The sequence below is a fragment of the Ischnura elegans genome, chromosome 2 (assembly GCF_921293095.1).
Source record: "Ischnura elegans chromosome 2, ioIscEleg1.1, whole genome shotgun sequence".
Taxonomy (NCBI): Eukaryota; Metazoa; Arthropoda; class Insecta; order Odonata; family Coenagrionidae; genus Ischnura; species Ischnura elegans.
This window is the reverse complement of record NC_060247.1, coordinates 74,888,050-74,899,438: the sequence shown is the minus strand read 5'-3', so window position 1 is coordinate 74,899,438 and position 11,389 is coordinate 74,888,050. Positions and strand designations below refer to the sequence as shown.

The 11,389-nt window shown below is 38.2% G+C and overlaps 1 protein-coding gene across 1 annotated transcript; it reads right to left on the bottom strand.

Annotated features, from left to right (window-relative positions):
- Positions 1 to 912: 912 nt before the first annotated feature.
- Positions 913 to 4,356, bottom strand: LOC124153184. Its single transcript, XM_046526285.1, has 5 exons — positions 3,853 to 4,356; positions 3,498 to 3,711; positions 3,297 to 3,353; positions 2,894 to 2,956; positions 913 to 1,043 (listed from the first exon to the last, which is right to left on the bottom strand). Exons 1-5 carry the CDS (start codon positions 4,036 to 4,038, stop codon positions 913 to 915), a joined length of 651 nt encoding a protein of 216 aa, XP_046382241.1. The 5' UTR covers positions 4,039 to 4,356.
- Between the last annotated feature and the right edge of the window lie 7,033 nt (positions 4,357 to 11,389).

The window sequence follows — 11,389 nt, the reverse complement described above, 5'->3', positions numbered from 1 at the left end:
TATTCGAATTACTATAGCATAAATGTGAGTGGTAACCAATTAATTTGAAGTTTTAAGTGAACATAAGACAATTGTTCTTGACTCATTTATCACATTAGAGACCCTACTTCCTCAAAGTATATTCTTTAGTTAATGTTGAGTATTTGCCACTCTAGTTTCATCATAGAATCAACAATTGTTAGATAAAAGTCCTGTAGGGCTGAGGTTCTCAACCTACCATGGGCTATATATGATATTATAATACTTTTCTTGCTGCCATTACCACCAAGTATAAGAAGTATAAAATTATATTGATTGCTACTTCTTCATTGTAATTTTAAAAATTTTTTTTCAATGGTTTCTGAAAACTCTTGTGGAAGGGTCAGTCCACATCCCAATTGGTCATAACAGACAGGTGGAGAACCTAAGCGTTAAAGGACTTTTGCTCTTTTAATGTAATGCAATGCTATTAAAACCCAAACTGATTTCCAGGAAATGTTTTAGAATGATGTCAGGCTCCCATTTAAGCATTTATTCCTGCAAAGTTGTCAGAAAAGGAGATCTAAATGAAATGATATTCGTGAAATTTTTGGCATTGTAATATATTTTTACCTTATTGCATTTTTTAAAACATTGTAACACAAATACTTTTGCACAAAGCAAAAACAATGCATAACATAAAACAATATTACAATCAATGGAACACAGAAAACAATATTAAAATCAATGGAACACAAAAACAATAATACAATCAGTGAAAGTCATAACATAGTAAATAATCTGGTATAATGAACGAAGCAATTAATGAGTCAAACTTTATTTTTTTCTTTTTGAAGGAGGAGTTCCTCCAATTCTGCTTTTGCAGTTGCAGCCCTCACCTGCAGTTCATTCATGATATTTGCATGCCTTATTTGTATGCAACCCAATTCCTTTTCAGTCTTCAGACGCACGCATAGCCAACTCTTCATCATACTTCATCAGTCTTCGGTAGCGCTCCCTTTTTAATGCTAACTCTGTTTTAGGGTAGCCTTTTTCCTTTCCCTCAATTGTTGATGATGGAGGAGCTGAAATAATTTCATTAATCGTTAGGAAAATTTACTCAGTGTCATAATTAGAATTATAAAATGTAAAACTGATTAGGTAATTTAATTTAAAGCTCATTGTGGGCTCTGAAATCAGGATATAAATTACTGAAAAAGATTATTTATTAATTGTGAAAATCTGTGATTTAATTGCCAAAGATTTTTTAAAAGTAAGGTATCCATTAATGTGATTATAGATATCTGAGGCCGTTAAATATTTTATGTTTAATTCATTCTGATCAGTTTATCTATTCATACAGATTCTAATTGTATTTATTTGCTGCCTTACAAAGGACTTAATTAAATAGAAAAATTTAGAAGATGCATTCCTTAAACCTCAATATTTTTATTGACAACATGAGGCTGTTTGAGAAGTTCTGGGGTTTGTTTGTGAAATCACATAGGTAATATAATCCAAAAATGGCCTAATATGGGGGTCATATTGGAACCACCTCGGATAGTCTGTTGCACTTAAATTGGAATGCCTGAAGATAATAGGTACATACTTGAGTACATACAAGAAACTAATATAGCTTCATATCACTTCAAAATCTCATATTTAATGTAAATGGAATAGAATGTTATTTTGAATCGTATTGGCAATCACTGTCAAGCCTGCAACATATTTACAAATGTATATTTATTTTGTTCAATCTAAAAAAATTAAATTGTCTTTGGCCTCCCTTTACAGACTAATTGCTTTTATTTTGGACTACAGTTATTAATAGATCCTCTGAAAATGGCCTGGATACTTTCAAAATGAGACATAGTAAGGCTCTATTGATTATAAGCCAACTATAGATTGTATTATTAATTTCACTATTAAAAACCAATATTTACACACCTTACACTAATTCTGATGTCCATATTCTAAATTGGCTTCATTAAATGTATAGGTGCAAAGAAATTCATACAAGAACTAGATTAATTGTGGAAAGGGTGTTAGGCATTAGGAAAAGGAGTTCAACATCCTTGATCCACAAAACTTGTTTGCTCAGAAAGTGTCATTGTGGCCTCCACTGTGCTGAACAATTTGAGCCTAATATTGCACAATGATCTTGTAGAAGATGATCATGTTAAAGATGAAGTGGTTCCAATGAACCATCTAACTGACTGCCAGAAGACGGTTTTGCTATGCGACAAGCATTTATTGATCAAATTTCCATTTTATTTGTGGGAAAAACATAATGCCTTAAAAGGTTTAATTTATTCAATTCATTTATATTTTCTAGCAATTAAAATATGTTGATGGATCATTAAATAATCATCAACTAAAGCATTCCTAAATTTGGATTGATTAACAGATAATGTTTGAGTGTAACTTAGTGAAATATTGTGTATTAGTTTGTTTATTGAGTTAGTAGTTTAGGCCAGTGAGTAGGAGCTAATGGACACCAACCTCAATACTGACTGCACCAGCCTAAAGGTCATGTATTGCAAGTTCATAGCTCAGTTTTTATAATTCTATCTCTTATATGTGCAAATCTAATCAAAGTCATCTCTTCACTGGAAACAACTCGTGATTTTTAGGGCAATAAATGCTACAGTCAGGGAGTCATAGGCTAAAATTAAAGGATAGTCCCTATTTGTGAGTGTTCCGCTGAATGGCTTAGGTTTTGAATAAGGCATAGTTATCATGAATAACCACTCTAGCTTCCATAAAATTAAGTATTTATCCATAAATGATAATATATACTCTCTTATTCATTATGTAATTTCATATTTGCTTGCTCATTGTCCCAAAAATATGTCTAATTTGTGCAGCTACAAAAATTTTGATCAGAAGTAATTTGTAATTAAAATATATTTTCACATATATTAGAATCACCCACCTTGATCTGATGATGTGTCACCCGAGTGGGTGTCCAGTATCTCCACCACCATCTCATTCATGTCTGCAATTATAAAAAAGTAAATAAATTATGACACTGATTACTTAACCTAACTTTATTTCTTTGTCTTCAAAGAAGACTGATTTAGTTGCTTGTTTATCTCGTTTCAAATTTTCTAGTTCAAAAAAATACTTGATAATGGTAGGTACATGATAGTCCATTGATTCTAGCCTTGTTTGCATTAGCAATAGGAGAAATATGACACTATAAAAGGATATAAATTTCAATTTACTTATTCGAGGTATCATAAAATATGGTTACGAATAAAAGTAAAAATGTAAGTATGAATAAATGGCATCTATATCCATCACTGAGACCTTTCTATTGTAAGCATGTATCTCACCTGTGGATATTGCCTCATCACCTTCACCAACATCGTCTGCTACGAAGTCTGCTTTTTCTATCAAATTAAAAAAGTCAGGTAAAAAGTATTTTTAGGTGACTTTCATGCTGAAAATTTTAGCGAAACAAATAAAAAGTTAATTAAAAAATAAAAATTTCATTTATCTCTTTTTATCTAATTATACAACACTAAAAAATTTACCTGCGATTTCTTCTGGAGTCATGTTGGAGGTGAATATTGTAGGGGCTGTTGCCATTAAATTGGGCACAATACAATGAACTTCCGGGTCAATTTCAGGGGATTTAGGAGGCCTGCCTCCCCCAGTTTTCATTTTATTTTGTTTTTCGGTGGTTAATGCACTCCTCTGATGCTGCTTTATGTTAGACCACCATTTCTTAAGTTGAGCTACCGTTCGCTGCAACATAATGATAACTTAATTTATTACTGCTCTGAAGGCCAATGAAAGTCATGACTTTTTCGTGCACTCACAGTTTACCGGCGAAACCAATTATCACAAATATATCCCATACCGTAGAATTATAAAATGTTACCGTACCTCCTGCGTAATGACACTCGACGTGTTGTACATCTGAGTTATTTTTCTCCAAGCATCTTCTTTTTCGCGAAGTGTCGCTCCATCTCCTTTTTTGTCCTCTATTTTCTTGTTTTTTCCTAGAATGTCCAGGAATACTTTTCTTTCCAGAACAGTATAGTGCCTGTATTTGGTCGATGTGGATGCCATAATTGAACTTCACTTCGCTCTACTCGAAATAACCGCCAACGATCATAATACTCTTTCGCCGCTTTGTGTTATGGCGCTGGTTGTCTAGTAAACAAATGTAACGACGTCGGTGATTGGTCGATTTCAATAAGCATTTGCTTGAGCATTTGCTTGACGAAGCTCGCCTTGTTTCAAATAAGGCGAGCTTGATCAAGACCAGCTTCGTCAAGGCGAGCTTATTTGTTGACTATGAAAGCGGCAACCAAATAAGCTCGCCTTGACCAATAAGGCGGTCTTCATGAAGACGGTCTCAAGTAAACAATCAAGACGCGACTATGAATACGGGCCCAAAACTTTTTTATGTGCCATCGTGCATTCATCCCAAATGATCAATTGACATTGCTGCAAAACCTTTGCCATTGCAGAGTTCTTCGAAATGTTGCAGGTTGGAGTTTCATTGCTTTGCATATTTAATGGCAATTTTAGTGCTGAATGGGCTGTTCGACCACCTTCAAGCAAAGTTGCTGCGATTCCCGACGAAGCGAGTGCAAGTGCAATTTTATTTTGTGAGCGAATTGTTGCTAATATGTGCAGTACGATTAGATCGGTAATTAGCTTGGTTTGTAGCATTTCGTGTTCTTCTACTTAAATTGCCTCGTATTATAGGAGGCATTATTAAAATATTGTGTCACATGCAATAACTTTTTTTTCATAGGTAGATAACAAAACGCTGCAAACAAAACAAAAGCACACTCAGTAGAGTATAACAGAAAATCCAAGAAAAACAACACCGGCAAAGGCGGCAAATCGACATTGACAGTTGTTTTTTTAATTTGTTTTTTTTTTAAATCTGATATGACTTGAAGTCAAATCCTTTAAAGCCATACCAATGTTTTATTTTTTTTGTCGCCTGCCGAAAGTAAAACAACAGAAATAATATCGCGAAGCCAACCAAGTTGTTATTATTATATTTTGTGACTATTCAATTTGGTCGGGTCCGCGATCACTTTTTTTTAGTTTCGGAACGCGACATTAAATCCTCCAACGACGTATTCTGTGCTCCAACGCACGCACGCACACTGTTTTGATAGATATGATTGAATTTGAACTTTGTATAGCGGTAAGAAAGTGCAAATTTACTTTTTGACGTTAGGAACACACCTACATTTCTTAGATAACAGTGAGTGCTTGTAATTTAATATGAACTTTACATAATAGCAATAAAGCTCAAATTGATTCTACGTTTTAGTTATGTGAAAAAGAAAAGGGCTGTTTTTAGGGTTTTCCCGGCAATTATTCGATTTTTTCTCGCCGTAAGAACCATCCTTGGACTTCAACGAACATTTAAAAAAAAGAATTGGCCAAATTGGTCCAGGCGTTGTTGAGTTATGCGCTTAGCAACACATTTTGCGATTCATTTTTATATATAAGATAAGTCTTGGATGAATATTTTTTATACTCATGCAGTTTCGAACTATTAAGATTACCATCATGCGATTGTTCAGAGAATTATGTGTGTTCTCCTTTGAACTTTGGCCAGTTATTGAAAGTTTTGTTTAGTAGATTGGTACGAAAATAGAGGTACGTGTACAAGTTAATAAGGAACCGCAATAACATAAAAGATTAATGAAATTATGCGTGGAATATTCATCTGCACGCTTGAAATCATGCCTTTATTACTTTTGAGTGAATTTTTTCAAGCATTTTTTATTTACTCTACCCATTATAACGATTATGTGGGGAACTAAGTTTGTTATAATTTTTCTACGAGATGATACCTTATTGACTTGAGAAAAAATATGCCATTGAATGATTAAGTTGTTTCAATGAAATAATGAACTTTGTAAGATTCATTAATTATAAAAAGGCATGTTATAATTTATCGATCTCACAGGTAAACAACTGAAATCTTTAAGTAACCGTAATCATGCTTTCAAATTAGTATTTTCGTTTTATTCATGCTAGATTTGCATCGTTTTAGTGTGTTATGAGATGGGAAATGCATGCGAAATATTGTGTCCCTGCAATTTCAGGAAGCTTAGACTCCACAAGAGATGGTAGCGCTGATCATCAATTTCTATTTCAGAGAAAAATCAGGGCACCGCCGAAGAGACCTCTTTGCTTAGGTTCCCTCACCTCGATCCGGGATCCCTGGGTTGGCCGATGCGACGGGAATCGCTCGGGTTCTCTGTTGGGATGCTGCGGAGGTCGAAAGGATTAACGACGGCGAACAACCTTGGGCTTCTACCTCGAAGGAGCTGGGAGGCCATATCTCTTCATTATACCCTCTCCGACTGTCCGTGCATTTAAGCAGTGACCGCTTCCTTGCCATTAGCCCATCCTCCCGGCGCATAGCCCTTTGCGGGACCGGGTTTAAGTCCGTGGGCCGGTAGTGGCCTGCTTCGTCCTTCTGGGATTTCGCGGTCGCCCTGCATAATTTGCGTTTGATTTAAAGGGTCTTCACTCGCATCGATCGTTGCACAGCTAGCTCTTGCGTCCCAAGTTTACCTTCGCCACATCTTACCGTGAATAACACAGCGTCACAGTTAAGGATGAATCATTTGGTCATTAACGTGGAAATCCTATCATTGTTAATAGTTTCCTAATGGAGTTAGGATCTTGGTATGTTCCTTTGGATATCGTACATTTGAGCGCAGTTATGTCTCCATTGTTGTCTTTACTCTAAACCTTTACCTTCTGAGAGTAAAGTGATTTTCGGCTTTTTTTGGATTCCTGCCGAAATAAGAGTGACCAATTTTTTAGTGATAAACAAGGGCATCATTATTTTTCAAATATTATAAAATTAGAGGGCGTTTTAAGCGTGACTTAATGTATCGATCTCATAGGAAAATAATAGAAATCTTTGAATAACCATATTTATGCTTTGAATGATGTCTTGTCCGTTTTTTATGCTGTAATAGCATCCTTTTAGTTTCTTATGAGATGGAAAATGCATGCAAAATATTGTGGGCCGACATTTTCAGAAAAACCTGAACCCGCAAGGGAAGTAACGCCGAGCAGTAAGCAAGCCAGAATTCGAAATTACCTGGCGAACAAAGTTTTCCGGATGTACAGTATCCTCTTCACTTCTCTGGTAACCTGAACTTGTTAATTAGTATTTTCGGTCCAGTTGCTTTTCCTTCCAGGCAATTTGGTAATTAACAAGGACGCGCTAGTTCTTCATACTGATCTCCATCCCAACGATCTACGCAGGTGATTTTGCTCGCTTGTGTCATGCTAATACTGTTTTCGAATAATTTTCGCTCGCATGTCTGCGTAGGGGAGATCTTGTGTACGATAAGTCCGTACGAAATTACTCGTCAGCTCGTTGCGAGTGACTGTTGTAATTAATGGTGTCGTGTTTTGCATATACACGGAGGAAGCTGTAGCGCTAACCCTATTCATTGAATTGGCCAATCAACGTGCGGCTATTGCACTTAATTGCCTTTCGCAGCTCGGCGAATTTGTTTTCGCGTTGGTGAGGTTTCTTCATACAAGGTACTGATTAGCATCCTTTTCTCTCCCTCCCCACGTATGCCCCAATGGTGTGATTGAAAGCCGTCGCCAGACGGTTGACAATCCCGAGGTAGCTTTTTTTATACGAAGCCTCTATCCCCCTGATTTTGATATCCCATTCATGCGTCGTCCTAAACATAGGCTGCTTATATCCGCATGGGTCTCCTTTTCTTTTGAATTTTCCTCTTTCATTTCCATCTTGGGAACACCGCGTATCTGAATCCGATAGACTAATCTGCTGTTCCCATTAAGCGATTTCAATGGAATCCTTTCGTCACCTTTTAATCAACGAGTGTTTCATTTAGTGCGCTTCCAATCCCTTTCATCTTCGTCGATGCCCTGTGGTGGCTAGTTTACGGAGCTCCCTGTAATTTCCTCCCGCTGTTCTACCAACAGCTGACAGTGAGAATGTCCCCAGTTTGAAAAGTAGTTATAACCCTCCACATGGAGCTTAAGGCTACTGGGGAGGGCATTTGAGGTTTGGCCCGATCTGTGAAGAGATCTTATCTCTTTGATCGTACCCTAAGGCTTACATGGCGGTTATATCGCTGGGGCAGCCAGAGGATGGAGCTTGGTTTTTCAGCCGTCATGTTAATTTAGGTCTCATCGAATAACTAAATTTAAACACTGACAAATATTTCTCGGGTTTGCATCCAGGTTAAAGCTTTTATATGAGCCGATGTTTCGGAAGACGACTTGTCTTCCATCCTCAAGGCTGTGTTACTTTATCGAAGTTCAATTTCACACTGAGCTGGATCGACCGTTTACCGAGGACAACAATACGGCTCAGGTGTCGCCTATCGTTAGCAAAATTTAGGGCCGGCTAAAGGTTGTGAGTGGGAAAATGAAGAGTGACAGGGAAGTGAATTTTTCGCCAGGATTAATGAACACTTTGGTTACCAGTCTTCCAATCACAGGCTTAAGGTCGGTGTATCGCCATGGCACACGGACCAATAATTGCCAATCGGACAATCTACAGCCAATCGGACGACACCTGAGCCGTATTGTTGTCCTCGGTAAACGATCGATCCAGCTCAGTGTGAAATTGAACTTCGATAAAGTAACACAGCCTTGAGGATGGAAGACAAGTCGTCTGCCGAAACGCCGGCTCGCATAAAAGCTTTAACCTGGATGCAAACCCGAGAAATATTTGTCAGAATTATTCGCCAGGAAAAAACTTAAATTTAAACACGGTTCCCACTCAACCGTGAAAACCTTAAGGCCGTGAATAAGCCGTGAATTTCGTCTACCTTGAAAAAAAAAAACCTGGAAATAGCCGTGAGATTCGTCGTAAAACCTTAAAAACCTCTGAAATTTGATTGTAGATCTACGATTGACAGAACAAAAGAAAATCGATGCTGTTAGAGCGTAGGTTTCCGCGGCGATGGTTTGATCTCTGCATTTCTCCAGGGTTTTCTTCCGCGTCAGATTGTTGGTTGACAACAGTTTCGCTGGCTATCCTGCCAGCGTCTTCAGGTCGAAGGTGTCGGCTGTTGGTTTCTTCCTCGCTTATATACTGTTGGCTGGATGGGAGCTGCACTGTGATTGGCTGTCTGACTGGGTGCTTCTCTCTGGTTGGCTCTCTCTTTGATCACTCTTTTCCAGGCGCTGTGAAGGAAGTATCCATCTTCTCTATTGAAATTCAAAGGTGTTTTTTGAATTTCTATTGCTTCCCTGATTTGTCTAGGGAAGTATAGGCACTCCTTAACTAATAGTTTCTTCTCGTCAAATTTAATGTCATGGCCGGGTTCCGACCATGCATGTTCGGCGATGGCAGAGAGTTGAAACTGCTTGTTCTTGGTCGCCCTCTGATGTTCTTTAATCCTCACATGCATGGAGCGGCAAGTTTCCCCTATGTAGGATTTTCCGCAGGAGCAGGGCACCTTGTATACCCCCTCATGCAGTTCTTGAGGAATGATATCCTATCCTGGCGAAACTGTTGTCAACCAACAATCTGACGTGGAAGAAAACCCTGGAGAAATGCAGAGATCAGAAAATCGATGCGTCGATCATCATTTCAAGGTCGGTCATGCGCAGACATTGTCCACGCATCTATCTGCACACGTATATTCGAAGTGCAATTATTGGTCCGTGTGCCATGACGACACACAGACCTTAAGCCTGTGATCGGAAGACTGGTAACCAAAGTGTTCATTAATCCTGGCGAAAAATTCACTTCGCTGTCACTCTCCGTTTTCCCACTCACAACCTTTAGCCGGCCCTAAATTTTGCTAACGATAGGCGACGTCATAAGAGATAGCACTTTCAACGCTGCGTTTGCATTCCCGGCGTTTATCGCGTTACATATGTATTTTTAGTTAACGTGCGGCCAGTGATTGTTATGTGATCAATATTTCTTCCTTAAATGGCTTATCAAAAGACCGTGAATTTGGCGAAATTTAGACCGTGAAAACCTGGAAAAAACCGTGAATTTTATGATTTAGTTAGAGTGGGAAAAAAACTGTTAAGCGATTTCCTGTTAAAAGTTAAGCCCTGTTTAAAACTACTATAGAAAATACTATTTTATAATTATTTGCAATAGTATTTTACCAATGAAGATATGTTTAAATCTTGAATCACCCCAGGCTATACCCAATCCCCAAACTGAACATTCTCCAATTTCCAGTGTGGGCTTTTCCTTATTTAACAATTTGTAACGCATTTTATCTTATCCCCTTCCCCGTACCCCCTGCCACACACCCTATGTATGACTTGCAGGGTAATTTTAAGATGAAGATGCCTCTCTCTGACTGTTTTTTGCAACACCACCCCGCTTAGTATTAGGTTCACCTAGATCCTTTGTTCCCGCCTAAATTGTTTTCGTCTGCCTCTGTTATATTTCATTTAGAAGATTCATACTCTCGACCTCCGCATCTAGCACTTCGTCGATCCTTTTACTCTCTCCCCATTTATAACTGCTTATACAGCATGTATTTAATTTTTATTGGATTTTTTATTTTCTATTTATACATTTTCTCATGAGAGTAATGTTCATACCGGGACAAATCTTAAAGAAAACCAGCTCGTTTTGATAAGAGTGAATTTTCATGATAGGCAACAGGATTTAGGTATGTATTCGGCACCCAGTATCTTATACGTTACATTTAAATGCCACGTTTCAATGAAACAATTTAAAATTATGTTTTTTCCGTTCAAGTGTGAAATAATATGTATTGAGTTTTTTGTTGCGTATGCAGTGTCGTATGTGATACGTGTGGTGAACATAATTTTTCAACGCTCTTTGTTTTTGCGGCGCTAATTGCAAATAATTTTACGCCAGACATCCCTACTTTCGAAATTAAATACAGTATAACTGTTTTCTCCCGTTTTATTCTCTTCTGCGCGTTGCTATTTTCCAATACATGTGGCATTTCGTGGAGGCGACAGTTGAGGTCATTTGCGCCATGAGGGAAGGGCATGGAAGGAAAGGTGGAGAGAAATCAGGCGTCGGCATTAGCCTACTCTTAACGAAAGGCACCAAGGGAACCTCGGCTAAACGTCCCATCCGACGGACGGGGTATTGCGGTTGAAATGCCTCCACACAGCATTTAAGCAGGGATCAGGTAGTCTCTGAAAATTCTCTGCCACTGCCAGGATTTGAACCCGAGCCCACGGGGTGGAAACACTCTAGCCACCGCATTAACCCGACGCCCTTCAAAAATTGAAGTCCCAGATGAATTACTCATTTTGTATTTTTTCGGATTGTGGTCATATGTGGCCTGGATTTGAACCCGAGCCCGTGGGGTGGGAAGCCAACACTCTAGCCATCACACCAACCCGATCCCTCCCAAGTCATAACATTGGATACCATCCGAAATGTGCTTTGTATCACTCGGACCCAATTCGTAAATCTGAC